Source organism: Bufo gargarizans, chromosome 2 (genome assembly GCF_014858855.1).
Source record: "Bufo gargarizans isolate SCDJY-AF-19 chromosome 2, ASM1485885v1, whole genome shotgun sequence".
Taxonomy (NCBI): Eukaryota; Metazoa; Chordata; class Amphibia; order Anura; family Bufonidae; genus Bufo; species Bufo gargarizans.
Genome location: NC_058081.1, coordinates 481,174,749 through 481,201,624, shown reverse-complemented (window position 1 = coordinate 481,201,624; position 26,876 = coordinate 481,174,749). Strand labels below are relative to the sequence as shown.

The 26,876-nt window shown below is 47.3% G+C and overlaps 1 protein-coding gene across 3 annotated transcripts in view; it reads right to left on the bottom strand.

Moving 5' to 3' along the window:
* TCOF1 (treacle ribosome biogenesis factor 1) overlaps positions 1 to 26,876 on the bottom strand; it is a 156,541-nt gene that overhangs the window by 28,095 nt on the left and 101,570 nt on the right. For 2 of the 3 annotated variants that reach the window (XM_044281130.1, XM_044281132.1), the window contains 11 exons: positions 24,123 to 24,311; positions 22,717 to 22,860; positions 22,421 to 22,612; positions 22,169 to 22,336; positions 18,896 to 19,057; positions 11,327 to 11,419; positions 8,444 to 8,510; positions 7,208 to 7,278; positions 6,905 to 7,079; positions 5,536 to 5,967; positions 4,528 to 4,643 (listed from right to left, as the gene is read on the bottom strand). In XM_044281130.1, coding sequence (XP_044137065.1) covers positions 4,528 to 4,643; positions 5,536 to 5,967; positions 6,905 to 7,079; positions 7,208 to 7,278; positions 8,444 to 8,510; positions 11,327 to 11,419; positions 18,896 to 19,057; positions 22,169 to 22,336; positions 22,421 to 22,612; positions 22,717 to 22,860; positions 24,123 to 24,311 — 1,809 coding nt within the window. The remainder of the gene's footprint in view (positions 1 to 4,527; positions 4,644 to 5,535; positions 5,968 to 6,904; positions 7,080 to 7,207; positions 7,279 to 8,443; positions 8,511 to 11,326; positions 11,420 to 18,895; positions 19,058 to 22,168; positions 22,337 to 22,420; positions 22,613 to 22,716; positions 22,861 to 24,122; positions 24,312 to 26,876) is intronic. The other variant, XM_044281131.1, reaches the window with a different exon arrangement.

Genomic DNA, 26,876 nt, shown 5'->3' with positions numbered 1-26,876 from the left:
AAGCCACATCGGAGTAAAACTGACCCAGGAGAAGCCAAAACAGAGCCGTCGAGAGAAAAATAGCCGAGAGACGGATGACACCCTCCAACCGCAAGGAGGAGTGGGCAACAGGGAAGCCACAGGACCGCTCAAAGGCAGAACTCCGCTACTCCGAGATGTCCGGCTCACCAATTCGCAGAAGGCGAATACCCTAACGAATCGAAAGTGGAGGTCCCTGAGACCTGGGTAATCGGGCAACCAAGAGAAGTTGGGCGACCTGCTCGAAAAGAGCGGCTAGAACCTGGTAGCAAAACAAACTGAAGCACGGAGGGTGCCAACAGGAAGGACTCAAACCAAAACGCATCCAAGAGGAGGAATGGCAACAGGCGAGGGAACCGTAATCCCGCCGGAGCCAACGTAGACTGCGAGGGACGCTGGAGACAGCACTCTCGACCATGTGACCGCTTGCGCTGGGAAGCAATGCCACAGGGTAACTAATGGGTACGCATCTAGGAACCACAAACACTCCCCAGGCGGAAGGGCCAACGAATATAGTGGATACCGTCACAACGGAAACACCAATATACCCTCCGAACAGAGAATGGATACCACCCAGCTCGCTGCAGTAGAGAGCAATAGAGCCCGTCCAGGCCAGGTGAACAGAAAGATCTCTTCAGAGAAGAGTGCCAGGCCGGCGGCAATCACCGTATCCCAAGAGAAAAACGTCAAGTCGCAGGAAGAATGGAGGCATACGTACAAGCAGCCCCATAAGCAGTGAGAAAGCCAACCCACCTACGGAAGGAGAAGGCATACACGGCCCAACAACGCACAGAGTGCAGAAGAGCGTCCGCCCACTGCGAAATAGTCATACAGCAAGGAGGGCCAGCCACCGAGTCCCACAGAATCCACGGAAGGGCAAAGTGCAACCGGAAGGGGGGACATACACAAGACTAGTATGGCATGCGACGGAACGCAAGCAGTCCGCCCAGAAGAGAGGGCAATGCACTTGGCAAACATTGCGGGCAGCAAGCGTGCAAAGCCTGCCCCACAAGGGGGTGATGCCCAAGACCAGCACCTACTCCAGAGAAGTAAGACATACCATATTCCGCCCAGAAGAGGGCCATGCACATGGCCACACCGCATCCAGCAGGACGTCCACCCAGTGAAAAGGGGACATGCACAGGGTAACCCTAGCATTAAGTGAGTGTGCAATAATCCACCAAACACCGAATTTTGTGAGAGTACAACTACTCCACCAATGAATGGGGACAAGTACATTAGTCCAGCACAGCATATACAAGGACAGTTGTGAGCCCTGTGAGCGTACAAAAAGCCCACCCTGGAATGAGGGGTGGTAACGCACAAGGCCAGCACCGTATCCAATGGGAGTGCAAGCATTCCACCCATCTTAGAGGTCAGCAACGTATCTGGTGAGAGTGCAGTATGCTGCCCAGAAGGGGGAGCCATGCCCATGGCCAGTATTGCAACCAGGGAGAATGCGAGCACCCCGCCATGGATGGGGGTCAGGCACCTGGCCAGCAGCACACTGGCGAGAGAACAAACACAGTCAGTGAGAGTGTGTGTATGTTGCCTGAGGAAAGGAGACATGCCCACGGCCGGCAGCGAATCCAGTAAGAGTGCCGTACTCCGCCCACGGAAGGGGGAACATGTATATGGCCGGCAGTGGATTTAGTGAGTTGCAAGCATCCCACCATGGAAGGGGGTCATGCACGCGGCCAGCAACTTACCAGCGAGAAAACGACCCCAGTCAGTGAGGGTGTATGCATGGCGCTTGAGGGAAGAAGGCATGCCCAAGGCCGGCAGCGAATCCAATGAGAATGCAGCATACCGCCTATGGAAGGGGGTTATGCACATGGCCGGCTGCCCAGCACCATAACCAATGAAGTGCAGTATTCCGCCTAAAGGAAGGGGGTCATGCACAAGACCGGCAGCGAATCCAGTGAGTGCAGCATTCCGCCTATGGAAGGGGGTCATGCACAAGACCGGCAGCGAATCCAGTGAGTGCAGCATTCCGCCTATGGAAGGGGGTCATGCACAAGACCGGCAGCGAATCCAGTGAGTGCAGCATTCCGCCTATGGAAGGGGGTCATGCACAGGACCGGCAGCGAATCCAGTGAGTGCAGCATTCCGCCTATGGAAGGGGGTCATGCACAAGACCGGCAGCGAATCCAGAGAGTGCAGCATTCCGCCTATGGAAGGGGGTCATGCACATGGCCGGTATCAAATCCAGTGAGTGCAGCGTAACGCCTATGGAAAGGAATCACGCACATGGCCGGCAGTGAATCCAGTGAAAGTGCAGCGTTCCCCTATGGGAGGGGGTCGTGCACCAGACTAACACCGTATCTGGTGAGAGTGCAGATTCCACCTATGGAAGGAGGACATGCACAAGACCGGCAACGAATCCAATGAGTGCAGCATTCCGCCTATGGAAGGGGGTTGTGCACATGGCCTGCAGCGAATCCAATGAGTGCAGCGTTCTCGTGCACATGGCCAACACCGTATTCGGTGAGAGTGCAGTATTCCACCTAAGCGGAGGGTCATGCACCAGGCAAGCCTGCAGCCCGAGAGAGTGCAGTATCCCGCCTAGGAAGGGGTTGTCTGCACATGGCAGTTACCATAGCTGGAGGGTGACGAACTCTGCCTACAGAAAAAAAAAAAAAAGAGAGCGCATGCACTTGGCCAGCGCTGTATCCCGGAGAGGGCAAGAACCACTTAGAAGGGAAACATGCACCAGCCGGGGAGTGCGACACCATGCCGCTCATGGAAGGAGCACGCATACAGGCGGCGCTACCGAGATAAGGCTGCAGCGTCCTGCGCAGCGCACAAGAAATCCATTGGTTAACCATGTTATGCATTTCTAAATAAAAAATAGCCTCACTGAGGCAGAAAGAAGTGCCACCATACAGGTGCCCAGCATAGAAGTAGAGGGGGAAGGGGGGGGGGGGGGCGCGCCAGTCATATAGGCCCATCGGGAGCCGCCGGTACCCGAAGGGTTAAGCCAACCAACCTGGAAGGGAGGAGGAGGCGGCGCCGCAATCCCCTGGGGGCGGGAAACCTCCAGGCGGGAAGAATTCGCGCCCGGAGAAGTTCCCGCCCCCTCCAACAGAGGCCGGAAGTTTGCGGCCTAGCAGGCCGTGAAGCCGGGGCCTAAATTTTCTGCGGCACCCGGCTGACCGGGGCCGCACAGGCCACCGGAGCTGACTGCCTAGACAAACCGGCCGCGGAAGCCCACCCCGCGGACCAGAAGTCAGGGGCCCGGGTGGAGCGCCGGAATGCGGCCCAGTAGGCCCGAAGCCTGGGCCAAAATTTGCGGCGCCCGGCCGACCGGAAGTCGCCGACGGCCGGCATCGATGGAGCATCGTGCTCAAGCCAAATGCCGGCCGCGGGAGTCCACCCCGCAGGCCAGAACAGTCGGGGGCCGGGAAGGAGCGCCGGAGTGCGGCCAGCTCGGAGGTGCGGCCCAGCAGACCGGGAAGAAGCGCCGGAGGTGCGGCCGAGCAGGCCGGGAAGTAAAAACCCCAGCAGCACTGCCGTCAGGAAAAAGGCCCCCGCTCCAGAGCAGCGCATTGGTGAGGGATGGGGGGACCCTGAGACCGGGTGCCCGTGGGGATGCGAGCACAGCGTTCCCAGGAGGGACGCTGATAAGTGAAGGGAGGCGATGTGGCTGCCTATTCGCAGCATTCTGCTGCTAAAAAGTCCCATGAGGGCCAGAAGGGAGGAGAGGGAGCAGGAGTAGAATGTCGCCCCGCAGCACCCCAGGGGCCAGCCTAGGTCCAGCAGTGACCGAAGGGTCCAGAGGCCCAGTATGGGGGGTCAGGCACGCAGGAGACCAGGGTGGGGGGTGGGGGACGTGGGGCTGGAGAAGCCACTCTCTCACCATAGTCGTCTTCACCCTCGGTCCATTCCAGCAGGGTCGCCCCTTCAGCTACTGGCACCGTAGTGGCAGGACTCTGGGAGAGGGACTTGGCGTGCGGGCGACCCTTGCGCTGGCGGGATGTAGGGGAGCTGGGCTGCCCTGATCCACCTTGTCTTCTGTGGGGGAGGCAGCAGTGCGGGTGACCGGCACTGGCGCAGCTCAACCCCGGGAGAAACAGAGAGGTCTAGTGCGTCTCTGTTGTCCCTGATGATCTGGAACAAAAAGAAAAGAAAAAAGTAAAAATCAAAATTTAAACAAAGGAGAAAACAGCCCTGCAGTAGCAGGGAGTGTCTTGCCTCCTTGGACACTAAGCAAAAAACTGGCAGTCTCTCTCTCCAGGCTGAGGGTATAGCTGATGGAGGAGGGGCTTAACAGTTTTCACTTAGTGTCACGCCTCCTAGGGAGTTGAGCTATACCAAAGGTCTTCTGTGTCCCCCAAGGAAATTGGGCGAGAAAACAATTATATTGTAGACCCAAAGGCTGACTGCTTAGTATGGGCAACTGCTCCACTTCTGCTAAGTTTTTTCCCATTGTGTCCAGCCAGTTGTACAGGTCACAAGCCACCCCCATGTGAAACTGTGAATAATGATCGACACACAGCAGATACTTGCCTTTTTCTTGGGTTTCGACTGGAGGCTGACTCCAGAATCTGTTGACTCTCCAACTGGAGCAATTAGACTTTGTGATAGTTTCTTGCTTTCGTTTTTCTTTTGTTTTTTATCATTTTCTGCAGGGACAACAACAGCTCTGTAAAAAGCAGGCAGGGAAACCTCGAGGTAACACCGGCACCCCACAAATTACAGCTGATAACTTCACAGAAAGCGACTGTGCAAAGCAGATAAACACTTTAATAACCGTATAGGAAAAAAAGATTAGGGTTTTCCCATAACAATCAGACGGCTGCTGTCAATTTCCAAAATACATCTGAAGAATTGATTGATCAGCCAAACTGTCTCTCCTGCAAGGCTTCCCCATGCAAAAAGTTCACCACCATCCAGTTAGAAAGACGGCCATAACCTTAAATCCTCTACTCCAACTTAGAGTGAGAGACCATACTGATATGTCATAACTGTGGAAAAACTGTAGGACTTGAGGTATCTTAATGGGGTTGTCCAGAATTAGAAAAGGGGTCTGTTTTTCCAGACTCTGCTAGATACTCGTAAATTAGGATGAGCTGTGATATGTATAACTCATGGACAGGAGCTCACTTTCTGGGAAAAAAGCAGACCCATATAATAATCCTGAACAACCTCTAATAAAAGCATTTAGGCGGGCATTTATAGTCTAAATCTGCCCCCCGCCCCCCCCCCCCCCCATCTTCCCGGCATCAGATGCAACACAATTATTAAGAGGCACACATCTCTTAATAACTGTGGCATATTGGTGCACCTAAATGGAAACGTACACCAACAAGGCAGCTGGTGTAGATTTCAGTTATAATCTATGCCAGTTTCCTGGCTATGCCGGGCCCACACCACCCGCTACTTAGAAAAGTGGAGAGTGGTGTGTAAAACCCCCAAAAAGTTACGAAGTTTTTGTGCAAGTACTGCGTGCACCAACATTTGTGACTTTTTGGTGCCAGTTGTCTGGCGCTGTGGGGACAATAAATGCCCCCTTACTTTTCTCGCTCTTTTCAGATTTCTTCTCCTTTTTGGATGGTTTAGGGCTGGCAGCCTCTCCAGTTATGCTGGTGTCTTTGACTTTCTTAGCTTTCTTCTCCTTCTTATCCTTCTGTTTGGAGAGCCCATCCTCAGGGGAACTCTTGCGCTTCTTGCCATGCTTCTCTTTCTTTGCAGACAAATGGCTGAGTTCTGTGACACCAGGGGATTTTGCATCAAGAGTCTTGTCCCCTTTGTGTACCGAGCTTGGACTCTCAGGGACAGGTGGTGGTAGACTCCTCTCAAGGAGATTACTATCTTGTACTGTTGGTGTTGAAGATGCTACAACCCGAGTTGCCGCTACAGTCTTTTTAGAGGGATTTTTTCTTGACTTTTTGGGACTCCGTCCTTCCAACAAGGCCATAACAGTCTCCTCTTCAGAATCCAGCAAAGCTTTAGAGGGGGGCAGGAAACAAAAAACACTATTAACATATAAAGAAACAGCACACAAAATAGAAGCAAAAAATTGTCATCATTAAATTGCCAGAAGTAGTGCGGGCACAGGGGACACACTGGCAGTTGACATCAAGCCAAAAACCTTATTGCTGGTACTTGCCCCTTGCAATAAACAAATCTATAAGCAATTTCCCATCATGCTCAGAGAACCACTGAACTGAATGCATCACATCACTAGTTCTCGCTTAGGCCAACTACATCTTACAGGAAAACCTCCATGCAAATAAAGACTCAATATTGGTGGCATTCATTTTTGATCACACTGAATTTTTACCTACAAATCTATAGTTAGAGGCCCATCAGCTAACTGCTGATTGGATGTTTTCATCTGCACACGGTGAGATGCAGCAGCGGTCGTGTGGGAACCAGTAGCGGCGCAGGGAGCCCAGTAAGTATATTCATTGTGGGGGGCCCGGCATATGGGGTGGAGGTCTTTTTATAGTCTTGGATAACCCCTTTAAAATTATAACGTTACTTAATCCTTTCCCATCCTATAAAGAAAGGCATGTCACATTTGGGTGCTAGTTCATATTACACAGGCCTACTCCTGCCATACCTCATGTCCCTGAAGGATTAAAGCGAGACTCCACTTATGTCAATTTTACATCCAAAAATCTGTGCAGATTAATTTCTTGACGTTTTGTACAGCAGTCAGATCTAATTTTTCTCTGAAAACGCACTTCAAAAAGACTGCATAACCAAATAGTTCAAAAGTTAAATCCTGGCTGCCATCAGTTGCCACTAGAGGGAGCTTACTACATACTGCTTATATACCAAACTCCATAATGACACAATACACAGCATGCAGTGAGCTCCCTCCCTCATATATACTTTGACATTTACTGCGGGTCCACTGAATCACAGTTTTACTAACCTCCTGGGGTGGCTGGAGAAGAGAGAGAGGACATTGTTGAAGGCTGGGTTTTAACTCTGTGCTTCTTTTTACTTGAATGTGCAATACTTTCATTAGCCAAAGCAGTCTTATCTTCTTTGTCTTGCTTATGTTTCGTTGATAAAGGGTTTGAAGGAGTTTTTGCTTGAAGAAGACTCTTCGATAATTGGTAAGAAAAACAGGAAAGTTGGCATGAAACTACCAATTACACTGTCCATAGAGAGGTACATGAGTGGAAGCCATGTATATAGTGAGGAGTAAACTTTACTTATGAGATATACATACCTGAGATTCTTCTGGCTCACTATTATCTGCAGAATCACCCTCTTCTCCAGATGCGGCTGGTTTACTGGGAACTAGAAGACAAGAAATGTCCACCTTTTATCACTCCATTGCTTATAGGATGAAAATACTGCATACATTTCTTGACCTATGATATATTAGTCAGAAATCCATTCACCATCTACAGAGCTCTGCCTGAGGCCACCACTGGAGGGAAAATAGAATCCTTCTATATATACTGTGAAAAGAGATGAGCGTATTGGAAGTATTAGAAAATTCGATTCGGCTACTTCGCCGAAAAAAATAAAAAAAATTTGCTTTGCGACAGCGCATTTCTTTGCAAATAGTGGATGCAATGACACAGAACGGCATTTGTGCTGCCTCCAGTCATTGTACCCCTCAGATGATGCGTTCATAGCCGATTGTGACAACTGACAATAATACAGTGTAAAATAAATTTTTTATCATACTTGCCTTATCCCTTTGAGCACAAAGAGCCGGCTGCCTCCATCTTGATTGAAGATCCAGAGCAAAATCTTGCGCGGCCAGTGGCGATGTCACCATCCACAGGATTTTGCACAAGATCGTCAATCAAGATGGCGGCTGCCGGCTCTTCGCGCTCAAACAGACGAGGCATGTATGATTTGTTTTTTGTTTACTGCCATTCAGGGAAAATTAATTCATTACCACGAGGAAATTCGGCTTTGCGGCGAATCAAATTTTGAGAGTGGACTTCCGATTCACTCAACACTGACGGACTATTGAGTTCAGGCTCCCTCTAGTGGTGACCTCAGGCAGTCAGCAAATTATTTACATCAATGTTACGCAGGAGATCTGGAGCTCTGCATCAGGAAAAGAGCATCCAAATTTAAAAAATTAAAACTAAAAAATTACAAAGGAATTAACCAGAAAACAAATTCTAAAAAAGATCTTAAAAAAATAAAAAAGCACATTATTTTGATGACTAGGAAAAGTTTAAAAGGAGTTATCTGAGACTATTAAATCGCTTCCCCGCATCACAGCTGCTCCTTCTCCCCGTGCGCAGATGAAAACATCTGGTGTCAGGGGGAGCAGTCAATGGCAGGAGAGAATGGGGATGCGCAGGGGCAGCAGCTGCGGCGCGGGGACAAGAGCAGCGCAGGGAGTGAGGCAAACGTATTCATTGTGAGGGGCCCGTGCATATGGGGGGCATTTAATAGTCTTGGACAACCCATTTAATGCATGGTGACTATTACTTACCATCTCCTGAAACTTTGCCATCAGTATTTGTAGCCTTGGGGCTGGATATAAGACACGACATTTTTGCCTGCAGTAAAACAGAGGCAATTTTCAAAGATTGGGCTATGACTACTGGGTACATGGGTATAACATTATGTAATCGTTCAGACAATGATAGACAGACAATCAAGAATATCCAATGTTCTTTAAGGGGACTCTGGTAACAGAGCAGAAGGAGCTGAACAGATTGATATATAGTTCTGTGGTAAGAGATTCAGTATAACTTTCAATTTATTCATTTGAAGGTTACCACCTGGTGACAGGTCCTCTTTAAAGGGGTATTCCAGTGAAGTAACTTCATTAAGTCTGCAAGCTGTGACCCAACCAGAACCCATACCTATACATACAACCAGAGAGTCAATTTACCTTGCAATTCATTTGTCTAGCTCCTATGTATAGCTCCTATGTGAACCTGCAACACAGTATCATTGCGCCTGATCTTCCCTCACATAACTACAATCCCCACAATCCCTAGCTTTTCTGCTCTGAGTGTTGTGGTTTATTGATTGGTGAGAAGAGAGGGCGTGACTGGTCTGTATATCAGGCAGCCAATCACCAGCACACTGGGTGCACACGGGCGTCACGTTTTGGCTCCGCATGCATTGTGGCAAACCCACGCGAGTAGGTACCCATTTGAGGTCAGTTTTGACTGTGATTGCATTCAGTTGTTCAGTTTTTATCACGCGGATGCAATGCGTTTTGCATGCACGTAATAAAAAATAAAAAAATGAATGTGGTACCCAGACCCGAACTTCTTCACTGAAGTTCAGGTTTGAATTCGGTGTTGTGTAGATGTAATTATTTTCCCTTATAACATGGTTATAAAAGAAAATAAATAGCATTCTTTAATACAGGTCAATTGAGGGTTAAAAAGTAAAAAATAAATTAACTCACCTCCTCCAATTGATCGTGTAGCTGCCGGTCTCCCGTTCTTTCTTTAGGACCTGTCAAAGGACCTGTGGTGACATCATTGAGCTCATCACATGGTCCAATCACATGGTCCATCACCACGGTGATGGAAAAACAGCAAATCAGCCATTTTTATTTTTTTCCTATAACGTTTTTCACTATATGGGATACTTTTTTTATTTTTATATTTGAATAGTATGGGCGTTTTCACATGTGGCAATGCCCATGATATTTTTGTTCTATTTTTACTTTGGGGAAAGGGAATGATTTGAAATTTTATATTTAATTTTGTAATCATTTTTCAAAACTTTCTTAGGTCTTCAATTGGACCACAACTTGCAATTATTTTAAGATTGCAATTTGTATAGAATAATGGAATTTGCATCCATTAGGCTACATGCACATGGCCATATGTGTTTTACGGTCCGCATATTGAGGATCTGAAAACAAACAAAAAAAAACAAAAAACGGACGTCCGTATGGCATCTGTTTTTTTTGCTGATCCATGGTAACTATGCCTATCCTTGTCCGCAGAATGGACAAGAATAGGACATGTTCTATCTTTTTTTTGCTGGGCTACGGAACTGACATACAGATGCGGATAGCACACGGTGTGCTGTCCGCATTTTTTGCGGACCCACTGAAATGAATGGGTCTACATCCTGTCTGCAAAAAAACTAAACAAAAACAAAACACGGGAACAAAATATGTTCATGTGCAATTGTGCATGAGGCCTTATTCTATCCAGAAATCATTATATTACGTTTCAGTGCTGCCACCGGCTGGCCTGAACTGTAATATACAAGTAATGAGCCTGGAATCCTAGTACAGGCTCAGGCTCATTACTATGTATGAACACCTTCCCCGATCTCAGCACGGGGAAGGTGTTTCTATATCCAAAAGGTGTGTTTCTTACCAGTTAGCGCATCACATTTAACCAGGGCATCTGAGGCGTTAAAATGTCTACTGTCGGTATTACCGCTGATCGCCGACATTAGCCACAGGTGTCTGCTGTATGAAACAGCAGGCACCGGTGGCTATGCCGCCATATATGTACGGTTGATGTCGGAAAGGGGTTAGTGTGCATAATGTACACTGCACCCTTGCTCCTACTTCTGGAAGCACCTCCATCTTCTTCTTTATTGATAAGGCCAAGCCAGATGACTATACAGTAAGCTGGCCCTGTTAATCAAAGATAGGGAGGGGCTGGGAGAGGAAGCATGAGGAGCAAGGATGCATAGAGTCACTTGGAACCACCCTCGGTGCACATTGCTGCTTATTGGCATATCAATTTAAAGTACTTTTACTCCAAAATGAAGCAATGGATTGTTGAGTGAAAGGTATTAATACATGCAGCTCAGCTAGTCCTATAAGGCATTGGAGATTATCAAGACTTGATCTCCCTACGCTGGTGTAAGATGCGGCTAATTATCTGCCACTTAATTAGGGGCATCTCTGCCACTACATGCACTAGAAACTGAAATCTACTTTACCTAGGTGCTGGTGCAGACATGACCTATAACATACACCAGTGTCTTTCGCAACTGGGGCCACACTTAGCCCGACCCCCCCCCCCCCTTTTTTTTTTCATATGGAGTAAATAAGTTGTGGACCATAATTTGAGAGACTCTTTATTACTGCAGAATAGTGGTGTAAAAGCATTAGTAAATGCCCCCCCCCCATGCCTGGTTTAACAGTGCATTTACCAGTGAAGAACGACACACAATGGAAGATGCAGCACTGGATTTTTACAATATGTTCCCTTCAATATCTAGAATTCTGTAACCAAGCATAGCTGGAAAATACATTGACCATAATGTTCTCCTGAATGAAATGGACCTCTGAAGCAAAGTCATCCCCGCCATCTAAACAACCACTACGACTTTCTGCAGCCATCTGCTTCAACCCAACTGGTGTTTTATGCAGGTTGCTCACCTTGGTCTTTGGAGTTGAAAGGCTGGACGAGTCCAGTCTCTCCTTATGCTTTCCACGTGATGTTTTAGGGGTGTCTGGTGCAGGCGTCGCTTCCTACAATGACCATAGGATAAATAGTTGGAAACTATATACAAGTATTTATTAATGAGCTGCAGCACAAAGGACACACCCCTGGGCAGCCAGCTTGAACTAAATCTATCAGAGCTATTGGTCCAATGAATGTGTAGATCTCTGGATCCATGTGAGGTACAAGGCTGGTTCTAGCCTTATTAGAAAGAGATTCTCGTGTACTATATGATGTCTGGTTTTTACAGCAATCACAGCATAACCCCTTTAAAATTCCTAGGTAAGGCTCCAATTAGAAAACAGTGTTTCTGCTCCGCATCAAATGTGAATTTTTTTGCAGACCCATTCATTTCAATAGGATCGCAAAAATGCAGACAGCACACAGTGTGCAGCCTGCATCCATATGTCCATTCCACAGTCCCAAAAAAAGGATGCTTGTCCTATTCTTGTCAGTTTTGCAGACACAAATAGGCATTACAATGGGTCTGCAAAACACAACACACAAACGTCCTCCATATTCTATGCAGATCCGCGTTTTGTGGACCACAAAAAAAACCCTACGGTCGTAAGGGAGTATATTAAAGGGTTTATGTCACCAGATTTAACCCAATTAAACTGGCTGACAATAGCGATGTGCTAATGTCAGCAGACCCCAACTCTCCTAATGTGTGTGCGACTCTGTACTAGGGTTGTTGCGAGTATCGAAATTTCAATACCCAATTGATACTTTTGTCCCATTTTTTCGATACTGGGCTGCTGCACAGTCTAGTATTACAGAACATGAGCGCGCTGCTGTCAGCGCGCTCATGTTCCCTCAGCAGCACATGGTAGACGGAAGCAGTCTCTCCCTCCCCCTGTGCCGCTGCTGCCACCAATGAGAAGAGAGGGGTGGGCGCACTGCGCCACCAATGATGGGACTTTTCCTGGGTCCAGAATTTAAGTAGCAGGCTACACAGAGCGGCACCCAGCGATGTCCCAGCACTTACTATTATTCCTGGGCGCCGCTCCGTTCGCCCGTTGTGCCCCATTACCATGTTCTGCTCCATATGCTAAATACTATTGGAGCAATGGGGAGGAGACGTCAACTTCTCTAGTGGGCGTTCCTTCTCCCTGGCTGTAGCGCTGTCCAATCACAGCGCAGGGAGAAGGAACGCCCAGGAGAGAAGCTGATGTCTCCTCCCCATTGCTCCGATAGTAATTAGCATATCGAGCAGGAGACAGTAATGGGGCAAGGCGGGCGAACGGAGCAGAGCCCAGGAATAATAGTAAGTGCTGAGACATCTCTGGTCACCGCTCTGTGTAGCCCAATACTGAAAGTCTGGACCCAGGAAAAGTAGACTAACACATAATACAGGAGGAGGGTGCCGGCAGCAGAATCACATAGCTGTCACCCTGCCTCTGACAGGAAGCTGCGATCAGCAGCAGTTAACCCCTCAGGTGCGGCACCTGAGGGGTTAACTGCCGCTGATCTGCTGCCAGTACCCGCCTCCTGTATCAAGGGTGAATTATTATTGGTGGCGCAGTGCTCCCCAACCCCCATTAAAATCATTGGTGGCACAGTGCGCCCGCCCCTCTCAACCCCCAGTATTAAAATCATTGGTGGCAGTGGCCACAGGGTCCCCTCCGCTCCTCTTCATTGGTGGCAGTGGCAGCTTCTGATCGGAGCCCCCAGCTGTGTAAAAAAAAATATATATATAAAAAAAAATGTGTGCGATTCGCCACTTTTTAAAATGCGGATTGCACGTGGCTTTTTTTGTTTATTTTTTTGCGTGGTATCGAATATCGCAATACTTTTTTTGTGGTATCGAAATCGAATCAAAACAACTCTACTCTGTACACTGCCGCTGTGCGTGCGGTTCTGTACACTGCAGCGCTGTGTGTGTGTGTGTGCGCGGTTCTGTACACTGCCGCGCTGTGTGTGTGTGTGTGTGTGTGCGGTTCTGTACACTGCCGCGCTGTGTGTGTGTGTGTGTGTGTGCGGTTCTGTACACTGCCGCGCTGTGTGTGTGTGTGTGTGTGTGTGTGTGCGGTTCTGCACACTGCCGCTGTGTGTGTGCGGTTCTGTACACTGCCGCTGTGTGTGTGTGTGTGTGCGGTTCTGTACACTGCCGCTGTGTGTGTGTGTGTGTGTGCGGTTCTGTACACTGCCGCTGTGTGTGTGTGTGTGTGCGGTTCTGTACACTGCCGCTGTGTGTGTGTGCGGTTCTGTACACTGCCGCTGTGTGTGTGTGCGGTTCTGTACACTGCCGCTGTGTGTGTGTGCGGTTCTGTACACTGCCGCTGTGCGGTGTGCGGTTCTGCACACTGCCGCTGTGCGTGTGCGGTTCTGCACACTGCCGCTGTGCGTGTGCGGTTCTGTACACTGCCGCTGTGTGTGTGTGCGGTTCTGTACACTGCCGCTGTGTGTGTGTGCGGTTCTGTACACTGCCGCTGTGTGTGTGTGCGGTTCTGTACACTGCCGCTGTGTGTGTGTGCGGTTCTGTACACTGCCGCTGTGTGTGTGTGCGGTTCTGTACACTGCCGCTGTGTGTGTGTGCGGTTCTGTACACTGCCGCTGTGTGTGTGTGTGCGGTTCTGTACACTGCCGCTGTGTGTGTGTGCGGTTCTGTACACTGCCGCTGTGTGTGTGTGTGTGTGGGCGCGCGCACAGTTCTGTACACTGCCGCTGTGTGTGGGCGCGCGGTTCTGTACACTGCCACTGTGTGTGTGTGTGTGTGTGTGTGTGTGTGTGTGTGTGCGCGCGCGCAGTTCTGTACACTGCCGCTGTGTGTGTGTGGTTCTGTACTAGGGCTGCAACGATTAATCGATGTAATCGATTATATTCGATAACTGGATTCGTTGTCAACGAATCCAGTTATCGAATAATCGCCGATTCGTTGCTATGCGGGCGGGCGGTCGCTGCATCTTTATTTTACCTTTTTACAATGACGCTCCTGTAACAGCCAGGCAGAGCGGACGGCGGCGTAACGTCACTCACTCACGTGACGCACCTGCTCCGCCTCCTTCATTCATGAGGTGGGCGGAGCAGGTGCGTCACGTGAGTGAGTGACGTTACGCCGCCGTCCGCTCTGCCTGGCTGTTACAGGAGCGTCGTTGTAAAAAGGTAAAATAAAGATGCAGACGTGATTAGTCCGACTTTATAAGCATCGGGGCCGGGGCTGTTATGGGGAGGGGGGAGGATCTGTCTATGGCACTGCTATGGGGAGGGGGGTCTGTGTATAGCACTGCTATGGGGAGGGGGGAGGATCTGTCTATGGCACTGCTATGGGGAGGGGGGGGTCTGTGTATAGCACTGCTATGGGGTGGAGGGGGGTCTGTGTATGGCACTGCTATGGGAAGGGGGATCTGTGCACTGTTATGAGGAAAGGGATCTGTGCACTGTTATGCACATATCCCCCTCTCCATAACAGCGCCACCCACAGATCCCCCTCTCCATTACTGCGCCGCCCACAGATCCCCCTCTCCATAACTACGCCGCCCACAGATCCCCCTCTCCATAACTACGCCGTCCACAGATCCCCCTCTCCATAACTACGTCGTCCACAGATCCCCCTCTCCATAACTGCGCCACCCACAGATCCCCCTCTCCATAACTACGCCGTCCACAGATCCCCCTCTCCATAACTACGTCGTCCACAGATCCCCCTCTCCATAACTGCGCCACCCACAGATCCCCCTCTCCATAACTAAGTCGTCCACAGATCCCCCTCTCCATAACTGCGCCGCCCACAGATCCCCCTCACCATAACTGTGCCGCCCACAGATCCCCCTCACCATAACTGTGCCGCCCACAGATCCCCCTCACCATAACTGCGCCGCCCACAGATCCCCCTCTCCATAACTGCGCCACCCACAGATATCCCTCTCCATAACTACGCCGTCCACAGATCCCCCTCTCCATAACTACGCCGTCCACAGATCCCCCTCTCCATAACTACGCCGTCCACAGATCCCCCTCTCCATAACTACGCCGTCCACAGATCCCCCTCTCCCTAACTACGCCGTCCACAGATCCCCCTCTCCATAACTTCGCCGTCCACAGATCCCCCTCTCCATAACTACGTCGTCCACAGATCCCCCTCTCCATAACTGCGCCACCCACAGATTCCCCTCTCCATAACTACGTCGTCCACAGATCCCCCTCTCCATAACTGCGCCGCCCACAGATCCCCCTCTCCATAACTGCGCCGCCCACAGATCCCCCTCTCCATAACTGTGCCGCCCACAGATCCCCCTCTCCATAACTACGCCGTCCACAGATCCCCCCCTCTCCATAACTGCGCCACCCACAGATCCCCCATAATAGTGTCGTCCACAGATCCCCCATAAGTGTCGTCCACAGATCCCCCATAATAGTGTCGTCCACAATTTGCTTTAATATGGCCTTTGAACATATTTTTTCAAGTAAGATCATATAAACCTCTGTTTTGTAATTTTATCGTTTTGGCCGATTAATCGTAGAAATTAATCGGCAACTAATCGATTATTCAAATAATCGTTAGCTGCAGCCCTATTCTGTACACTGCCGCTGTGTGTGTATGTGTGTGCGCGCGGTTCTGTACACTGCCGCTGTGTGTGCGTGCGCGTGCGATTCTGTACACTGCCGCTGTATATGTTGTTAATGCCCATGTTACTTTAAGAGGTGTTATTTTTGTTGCTGAAAATAAGGCTTTATAAAAAAGGTAAAAAAAATATATTTTACAAAAATAACGGCTCCTAACTTTTTAGCTGGCTCCTAGATTCCAAGGAAATTTGTCAAGATATCTCTCTCTCTCTGAAAAACGGGCACCACTCCATGAAATAAAATTAAAAAAAAATAAAATAAAAAATGTATTCACCCATTAGACAATGCGACGTTTTGGCTCAATGCTAGAGCCTTCCTCAAGCCTGTTTTTCCTGTTCCTATACATTGGGTTTGCTCATACCCACTTGGGCTAGGTGCACCCGCTTGCTTTTCTATTAGACTGTGCTGCCACTCCTTTTCTTTATTTATTTATTTTTTTAACAGTGGAACTCTATGGTGAACAGATGCCACTGTATGGTATCAGATGGAGGCATCCGTGTAAGGTTTTTACAGATGGGAAAAAACGCGATGTGAACCCAGCCTTACATGTGATTCTAGCAGTTTATTATGAGGAAAGTAGCTGACAGACTCCCGTTAGGTGGCGCTGCACTTCAGGAAAACTGCTCCACAAGACCAAACAGACAGTAGAAAGAGTGATGTGAGCACATCTCTCTCCTTGTTCTAGCCATTGGCAGGGGTTTCAGTGCTTGAACCCCCACCAATTAAAACTTTTGACACGTGGCTATGACATAACAAAAGTGCCACTTTAGGTCTACAACTAGCACCAAATGGTGATGGGAACTTTGCACTCGTGTCATAACATGTCAATTGTAAACTGAAAATAATTCGACACAGGTTTATGGTGCCCAGTCTGAGACCTAGCGTCAAATGCAAGGTCACTGATTTTTTTGTGCAATCACTGGTAAGCAGCTCTATGGAGAACAAATTGCTGCAGTCTTGTATTCCAGAGCTCCTGGTGCCCCCGGCAGTATAGGAAGAAAGCTGATAATCATCCGTGGGTGGTTGGGAGAAGCCATAGCTCACAAATGCCAGGACCCCCGGGATCTGATCACTAGTGAAAAGAAAATGACTGTACAAAAAAAAAATAAAAAAAAAAATTTTTTTTTTTTTCAAATAGAGTCTGTCAGTTTGTGCTCCATAAACCTGCTTATAGATTCCCTTCAAAAGGAACATGTACAATTTAGGCCACTTTCACACTTGTGTTTTTTCCTGCTCTGGCAGGGATCAGCAAAAACGCTTCCGTCACGATTAGGGTCCATTGACACGTCCGCATCCATTCCGCAATTTTGCAGAATACACATTGCCGGTGTCAGTGTTTTGCGGATCCACAAAACACTTACGGATGTGTGAATGCACCCTAATACAACTGACTGTATCAGTCATGAACGGATCCGCTTGTATTAGGTCTTCTATAGCCATGACGGATCAGTCATAAAAAACCATTAAGTCAGTGGGGGACTCATCCATTTTCTATTGCGTCAAAGAAAACGGATCCGTCCCCATTGACTTACATTGTGTCATGACGGATCCGTCTTTATAAGCACCACATAGCGGACAGAAAAACGCGGCTTGCAGCATTATTCTGTCCACGATGGGGATAAAACCAAACAGAACGGAATGCATTCTGGCGCACTCCGTTTCATTCAGTTCAGTTTTGTCCCTATTGACAATGAATGGGGACAAAACGGAAGCGTTTGCACCCCGCTATTGAGATCCTATTAAGGATTTCAATAGTGGAAAGGTAAAGCGCAAATGTGAAAGTAGCCTTAGTTAAGACTCCATACAGTTTTTAGATTTAAAATTTTCTGATTAAAAGAGTTTGTCTCACTTCAGAAAGTGGCATTTATTTTGTAGAGAGTTAATACAAACCACTTACTAATGTATTATTATCTATATTTCTTACTTTGCTGGCTAGACCCCGTTTTCCATGGTTACGACCACCCTTCAGTGCAGCAGTAGTGGCCATGATTGCACACTATAGAAAAAAGCACTGACCTCTCTGGTGGCCAGGACAATAGGAGCACAAATAGGCCAGCACTTTTTCCTATAGTGTGCAAGCACGGCCACTAATGCTGGATTGAAGGGTGGTCGTAACCATAGAAACGAACAGTGTATATTGTGATGGAAAAAGGGGTCTAGCCAGAAAAAGAAGCAATATGGACAATCACAATATATTAGTAAGTGTCTTGTATTAACTTTCTATGCCATTTGCTGAAGTGAGACAGCCCCTTTAATTTAGTAAAGTGGTTATCCCATCTGGGACATGAACCTATCTCCAAAAGGGGCCCTTAACGGACAGACAGCTGCGCATGCGCACTGCTATGGGACTTTCAAAAATACCTGTGAGGACATGCTTAGCTATTTTGTGAAGTCCCACAGCAGTGAATAGAGAGGATGCCGAAGAAACATGCCCACCCTTCCATTCACCACTATGGGACTTCTGAGAACAGCCGACGCAGCGCTCTGCTATATTCAAAAAAATCCCCTTAAAAGAGGTGTCCCTGGACTTCTGTCCACATAGTGTATCTTGAGAGGTCTTTTTCCCCCTGAGAACAGCTGTTAATCTCCAGCATAGCATAAGTATAAAAAAAAAAACTTTGCCCGGAACCTCCCACTAGGGGGAGCTTATTGCAGACTGTAAATATTACATTTAATGTATAGAGTATGCCCTAAGCTCCCCCTCCTGATGGCTATAGGCAGCCATAATGGTAGGTTTTAAATTTGTGTCTAAGGAGGAGATATTGAAGTCTGCATCCCAAAGTCAAAGCTGAGAACTGGAGATAGATAAAGAAATGAATCAGCCCACAATTCTGAGCCTAAAAGGCAAACAAAGATCACTTCAAGGATATGCAATAATTCTGCACCGTAATGTGCCTGTGCATTTGAGCTATAGGTGTTCACAGAAGACAGTACTGTACCTTCACGGGCTTCTCCTCATCGTCTGAGGTCTCATCCGAGTCTGTAGGGAATGCCATAGGCAGATTAGCAGTGCTTTTGGCCTTGGTCTTTGCTGGAGTAATGCTGTGCTTCGTGAAGAACTTTTCCAGTTTAGTTTGCACGGTTGGTGTCTGCTTTGTAGCCTATTTTGATCAAAACATTAAACCATAGAAGAAAATATCACTGCTGCAACCAGGCTATCATATCTAAATGGCCATCCTGCCAAAGGGGAGAGAGAGTTCCGAGCGTCAAAATTGGTACTCCCCACCTATGTGTGTATACATTTGTAATATAACTGGCTCCTTTTCTATGAAAATTGAAGAAGGCCCCCCCCTCCCTGGCTGGCACTGAGCTGTATGATCAGTGTAGGGTACAAAGTAGGGCTGCACGATATGGGAATTTTGTGCGATTGCAATTAGGGCCCTAAAAATTGCGATAACGATATGAGATGTGATATTTTAAGGGAATTGTGCTAGAGGTCTATTTGCTTTGATTTTCAAGGCAAAAGCACACACAAATTACTGATAATGCTGAAATGTAGTTATGTTCAACTCAAGAACTGAAATGCAGTGTTTTTCAAAATAAAACATCTTTTACTAAATTAAATAACATATTTGCATTACTGCAAAAGTACAAAATACAAAACTTGCCATTTTCTTAATAGCACTGCACAGGACAGATAAAATAGAATAAATAAAAGAACATTTGTTCAGTAAAATAACGACTTGCCTCCAGCCCCTCCTCCCTCCCCCCTCCCCATACTGTAACTGATGTATCGCCGGCCGCGCTGTGCAGCATAGATCCGTGTCAACCACTAAAAAGTCAACCATCGCTCTATAAGGTGCACTGCCATTTCCCCCCCACTTTTGGGGGGGGGGGGGGGATTTGTCTTATAAAGCGAAAAATATGGTAATATAATTGCAGCATTTTTGGGTCGGCCAATTGGCGATTGCGATTAATTGCGATTGCTTTGGCGATATATTGTGCAGGCCTAGTACAAAGGGAATGGCACATAATGGTTATTACTGGCACATAATTGGGGGGGGCCCCGGTTATTACTGGCACATAATGGGGGGGGGGACCCGGTTATTACTGGCACATAATGGGGGGGGGGGGGGGGCCCAGTTATTACTGGCACATAATGGGGGGGGGGGGGCCCAGTTATTACTGGCACATGATGGAGGGGCCCTGTTATTGGCTGATGAGAGGCGCTGGGGGGCTGCTGGAGAGGCACTAGGGGCTGCTATGAGACATGGGGCTCTTATCTGAGGTCTGATTGGGGGTCATTCATATTGGGGTCTGAGCTGAGGTGTGATCTGAGGTCTTATTAACATTGGGGATCTTATTTGGGCTGTTAGCTGAGGTCTGATTAACATTGGGGGTCTGATTGATGGTCTGACCTGAGGTGTAATGAAAAATGCCCACTTCCAGCCTGGAGCCCAGAGCACTGATCCGGAGCAGCTTGGAGAAAAAGGCCTCACAGTTTCCCACACTCCTCCTGCCCGGCCAAGCCAGCCAGCACCCCTGAGTCTTCAGAACTGTAAGCAAATTATATATAAGGGGAGATTATTGTTTCGGCCAGGCGGACATGCTCACAAGTGGAACCCCGAATGCAAGTGTGAAAGTAGCCTTAACGATATAAACAACTCGCAGTTTACTGAATAAGAATATACCCGGTGAGCAAAAATGCCAGATTTTTTGGGGTTCCTACACCCATGATGCAACGTACACCATACCTTCACTTTACTGACCACTTTCCGCAGGTAGCAAAATCTCCTGCACTCACACTTGCATGCAAAGTGGGCTACAGCTGGGGATGCAATCCGGTAGTTAAAGGCTATGTACACCTTTTGGAGAATGGGGGGGGGGGGGGAATTTATTCATTTATTATTGCATTGTACTCCTTTCGAGCCAATTGGTCTTTATTAAAAATATGACGTCCTTTTTTCTGTACAGGAATGCTGTAGAAGCACCCTTTGGATTTCCTCTCTCTTCAGTCAGACCAGGAGCTAACATTATAAACACTCGTTATAGCTCAGGTCTTATCTTACTAATAAGAATGTGGCTTAAATAAGTGTTTATGACCTCTCAGTAGTTCAGAGATAAGCGTTATTAGATGACCAGCACAATGGGAAAGTATCAGTCACGCAGCTAATCACCATAACCATTTTTTTTACACATCCTATTCCTGTCAAGGTCCCTTGCTGTCCATGAACAGATAAGGAAGAAAAACCCCATGTGCTCTGCAGGATTTTTTCAGAAGCATGCAGTCAATCCTGCTGCTAACAATGGAGACAAGTTTATAATCTCTTTACTTTTAAGGTGGATTTAGACAGGGCGAGTGAAACGCTTGTTCATGGGGTGAAACTGTCCTTTGTGCTTGAAAATTATTTTTTTCGGGACGGCAGATCTTGGGGTCTAAACAGTGATATGCTGCTCAGAAACAATGCGTCTGTATGAGGACGAGTGATCGCAATAGTGACTGCTCTGTGGAGGCGATTGCTGCATGCAATTACAGCTCTTCACCTTCACCTAACGAGAAGCAGCAAGGAACACTTTCTTCCCAACAATCTGCTACTAGTTGCCCAATGTAAATCCACCTTTAGGGCAAGTTCACAAATGGCAGATGTGTTGCAGAAATTGCTATAACTGCCCCCTTTATCTGAATATAGTTTTCAGAAACCCATGCACGTGCTGCAGAAACATCATTTCATTTTCTCATTTTAGAGTTATGGAATGGAACTCTCAGTCGCAAAGATTTTTGAAACATACCTGCTGAATGTGAACATACCCTAGTCATATTTTTTTTTTTTACCAAGTTTACAGTTACTTTAAAAGCACACCTCTAGACACAGACACTTCTAAGGCCATGGACGGACTACCACTGCATTAAAAGGGTTTTCTGAGATTTTACTACTGATGACCTATCCTCTAGATAGGCCATCAGTATATAGGCACAGCTTACATTGTATAGCAGCTGTGCCTGGTATCACACTCAGTCCCATTCACTTGAATAGGACTGACCTAGGCCATGTGACACATGAACGCGTTTTCGCTTGGCCTAAGAAAAGCCAAGAGAAGGCCACAGCGCTCACAGGAGCACTGCTACTTTCTCAAACAGCTGATTGACAGGGGTCCCGGGTGTCAGACCCCCACTGATTAGATACTGATGACCTATGCAGAGGATAGATCATCACTATGAAAATCTCAGAAAACCCCTTGAATTCAGCCTGATGACAGCAAACAGCACGTACCTTAGCTGCCTTCTCGTCTGAGGAGCTACTTTCGGAAGACTCGCTTGACACCTTTGCAGGCAGCGCAACAGAAGTTTTACCGCGACTTGCAGCCTTTACAGTTTTCTCTTTGGATGCTTTTGGTGTTTTGGCTACAGAGCGGTTTCTTTTTGGGGCTGGTGTTCCAACCTACAGTGGTGACAACATTTGTTAAATTGGCAACCACAAATCCAATAATCTCAGATTTCATTCTACTTCCTATCCATATATTACCTGTTCAGTTACCTTCCCATGGCTCTCAGATTCACTGCTCTCTTTGACCAACGCTTGCGCTGTCCTCACTGCTTTTTGACTCATGGGCAACCCTGCTTTACCCTTGGATGGGGTGTCTCCAGATGGAGTGGACGTCAATGGAGGAATAGCTGTAGACATCTTGTGTTTTGCCAAAGCAGGTACATCTGTTTTCTTGTAAAGACATAGCAATGTTTAGGCAATAATTACTGACTGACATGCAGCATTTATAGTATAAACTACTGGCTACTTATGTAGCATTAGGCAAAGTTCAGTACTTGCTCCTTTTTGATGCTGCCCGAGCTCTCCTTCACGGTGTCTGTTACAGCCTTGACAGGACTGCCTTTCTTGCCTTTGACTGCAGTTCCGGGTTGCAGTGACCGCTTTACTGTCGTTTGAGGTACGAAGGAACCCTTTAATGTCTACATTTGGAATAAATGTAAAAAAAAAAAAAAGAAGAAAGGACTAAGTGGAGCTGCAGTTACCTGGCCACTGCACTTTGAACTTAGCTTCTAGCTCATCTCCTCTGCCTTCTACATCACTGGATAATACAGATGAGCTCTGCAGTAGGGCTAAACATAACTCCTAAACTAAAACCAAAAGAACTGCTGAAAAATCCAATAGCAGGGGAAGCAAAATAATAATAAAACCTCCTGCAACATCAAAGTCACATTTGAACCGACAACCAGTGAATGAACATTCAGGGATCCAGGGAACAGAGAACACCCCAGTATGGCTAAAGAGCCCAGTTAAAGACTGAGGGAGTGGTATTCCCGCTGTAACTGGGTCCAATTTGTCAGCCCCAGTTACAGGGAAAAAAAAACTGCAATTTTTTGTTTTGTTAAATGCCCCCACAGGTTTATATGTGACCTTATGAGGTCACCAAGTACCACACTATATCAAGACCATTATGGAAAGAGGACATAATTTAAGCATTAGGGCTCATGCACATAGCTGTTGCCCAGACTTGTCCACATTGCGACCTGCAAACAGCCCGCATCGCTTGAATGGGTCCGCAATCCGGGAGATAGGATGCGGAACAGAGGCACGGACCAGAAGCACTACAGAGTGCTTAAGAGGGTTTTCTGTCCCTGTCTCTGCACCACAAAAAAATTTGTAAGAACCATCGGATGCAGATCGCAGACCCCATTCAAGTGAATGAGTCTGCGTTCCCAGATTGCGGCCACGCAGTCAGTGCCCGTACATTGCGGACCAGAGTGCCATTAAAAAAAATATTTAATATTTTCCAGGGTATAAAAAAATAAATAAAAAAAGGCACAAAGATTTAATTTAATAATCAACCCAAAGAGAGTTTTGGCTTTCTAAGACACAGCTACTAAGGAGAAGGTGTAAAAAAAAAAAAAGGAAAATGCATCAGGAAGCAGGGTAAAGGGTATGGGTCTGGTTAATTAACAATTTCCTATTGTTTCCTGCATACAGCTCCTAGGCAGACCCATATGACTCCATGGCAACAGGCTACAAATTCCCCCCTAAGTAGTCTGATCCTGCAGTCGCACATCTGTCCCACACTTCATGGCCACCTACCAAATGCATGTTAGGATGAAGCAATTAAAGACTGCTGTGGTACATAATACAAATTTGCAACTTTAAACAAACAAAACCTCGGATTGAACGGTTAGCTATGTGCCACTAGGATGTTCAAATCCATTAACAAATACTGTACCTGAGCAGGCGGAGGATTGTCATAATCTGAGGAGTCAATGGTTTCAGAAGTGTCAGTTGATGGGTTTTGGGAAACTCTGGCTTTCCTGGATGCAGGAGTCTTCTCCTTGGTAGCAATAAGTGGTGCTGGCGATGGGGTTGCTGCGGTTTTATTATGTGATGCAACTTTTGTTTTCGGTGTTTGTATAGCCTGGTAAGCAGAAGAAATAGAAATGGGTCAAATACATGAAAACATGCCTGATTTTTCAAGCAATCACTTTAGCATGATCAACCCTATTTTATAAAAAAAATAATAATAATATTGTAATTCTTTATTTAAGAAAATTAGGAAAGACAAATACAAACGTCTCATCGTCATAATAAATCATGTCGATTACAGATGTGTGGAGGGCAATCAAAACCAATGCAATAATACACAGTCTATGCGGTAAGGCAGACTGTACAGATCCGTGCAACAAAGTAGAATAATACCAGGGACATCAAAAATAAAAGTCCTAGGGTCGTTCTTGTATGACAGACACGAACAAGCTATATGCGATCCTATATAATTCCATTGTAACACATCATGGTCAACCCTATTAACCCCTTCAAGCGACAGCTAGTTTGGACCAAATGTTGGAGCCCCATTTTTCAAATCTGACGTGTCAGTTTATTTGGTAATAACCATTCTGAGATTGCCTTCTCATGACACATCATACTTTATGTTAGTGGTGAATTTTAGTCGATACATTTTACCTTTATGCATAAAAAAAAAAAAAAATAATCTAATTGCAGAAAATATGGAAAATTCGCTATTTTCAAAATTAGAATTTCTCTGCTTTTAAGGCAGATAGTGATACTTTATAAAATAATTACTTTACATTTCCCATATGTCTACTTAATTTTGGCATCATTTTTTAAGGCTTAGAAGCAAATTTTATTTTATTTTTTAAGAAAATTGCCAAAACCCACTTTAACACCTTGAGGATTTTCCTTTTTTTGCGTTTTAGTTTTTCACTCCCTGCCTTCCCATAGTCCTAACTTTTATTTTTCCATTCACATAGCTTTATGCTCTAATGGCACCATTTACGGTTGCATACCATGTAGTAGGAAGCGAAAAAAAATAATTTAAATGGGGGATAATTGGGAAAAAACGCAATATTTGGTAAAATTGACCTGTTATCTTCATTCTGCAGGTCAGTACGGTTACAACGATACCACACTTCTATTTTTCTTGCGTTTTAATACCGATACAATATTAAATGGTGGCAGTGGAAAGTACAACTTGCCCCGCAAAAAAAGGAGATTTTTTGTGAAACTCACCTGTAAAATCTTTCTCGTCTTTTCCATTGGGGGACACAGACCATGGGTATAGCTTAGAGGTATTACTAGGAGGGACACTATGCAAAAACGAAGCTCCTCCTCCTCGGGCTATACCCCCAGACACCTCCAGGAGGACTTCAGTCGTTGCAAAAGCAGTAGGAGAAGGAGAACGGAAAAAAGCACAATGGAAACCATCACACCAACACACCCTGAGCATAAATGAAAAAAAATGGGCGGGAGCTGTGTCCCCCAATGGAAAAAAGACGAGAAAAAGATTTTACAGGTGAGTTTCACAAAAAATCTCCTTTTCTCGTACATTCCATTGGGGGACACAGACCATGGGACGTCCAAAAGCAGTCCATGGGGTGGGAAAAAATCCACCACCACCAGGAGAAGAAACGTCCAGCAGTCAAACGGGCACCACAGCCTGCAATACCCTGCGTCCAAGGACAGCATCAGCCGAGGCCAGCGAGTGCAACTGATAAAACTTTGTGAACGTATGCAAAGACGACAAAGTGGCAGCCTTACACAACTGGGAGGCGGAGGCGCGATTGCGTCTGGCCCAGGAAGCTCCCACTGCCCTTGTGGAGTGAGCGGTAATCCGCGACGGGGGAACCTGACCACGAGCGCGATAGGCCGCAGCAATAGCGGAACGGATCCACCGCGCCACAGTAACCTTTGAAGCCGCCAGACCCTTACGAGACCCCTCGGGAATCACAAAGAGGGAGTCCGAACGACGAAAAGAGGCGGTAACCCCCAGATACACTTTCAGGGCCCTGACGACGTCCAGGGAGTGGAGAGCACGTTCCTTGGGGTTCGCCGGAGAAGGACAAAAAGAGGGCAGGACAAGATCCTCGTTAAGGTGGAATGGAGAAACCACCTTGGGCAAAAAAGAAGGAACCGGCCGTAGCACCACCTTATCCTGGTGAAAGACCAGAAAAGGCTCCTGACAGGAAAGCGCGGCCAGCTCCGAAACCCTCCTGATGGAGGTAATGGCCACCAGAAAAACCACCTTCCAGGTGAGGAAGACCAGGGAGACCTCTCTCAGAGGCTCAAATGGCGCCTCCAGAAGGGCGCGCAGGACCAAGTTGAGATCCCAGGGGGGGCAAGGGAGGAACATACGGAGGAACCGAATGTGCCACCCCCTGCAGGAAGGTTCTCACAGGCCCTAAAAAGGCAATGGACCTCTGAAAAAAGACCGCCAAGGCCGAAACCTGACCCTTCAAAGAACTGAGCGACAGCCCCACCTCAAGGCCGGACTGTAGAAAGGCCAGCACCACTGGGACAGAGAAACGAAGTGGCGGAAAACCCGATTTCTCACAAAAGGTTAGATAGGCCCTCCAGGTGCGATAATAGATCCGGGAAGAAGCCGGTTTCCGAGCCCTGATCATGGTTCTCACCACTGCATCAGAGAAGCCTCTCTTCCTCAGGATGTAGGTCTCAATAGCCACGC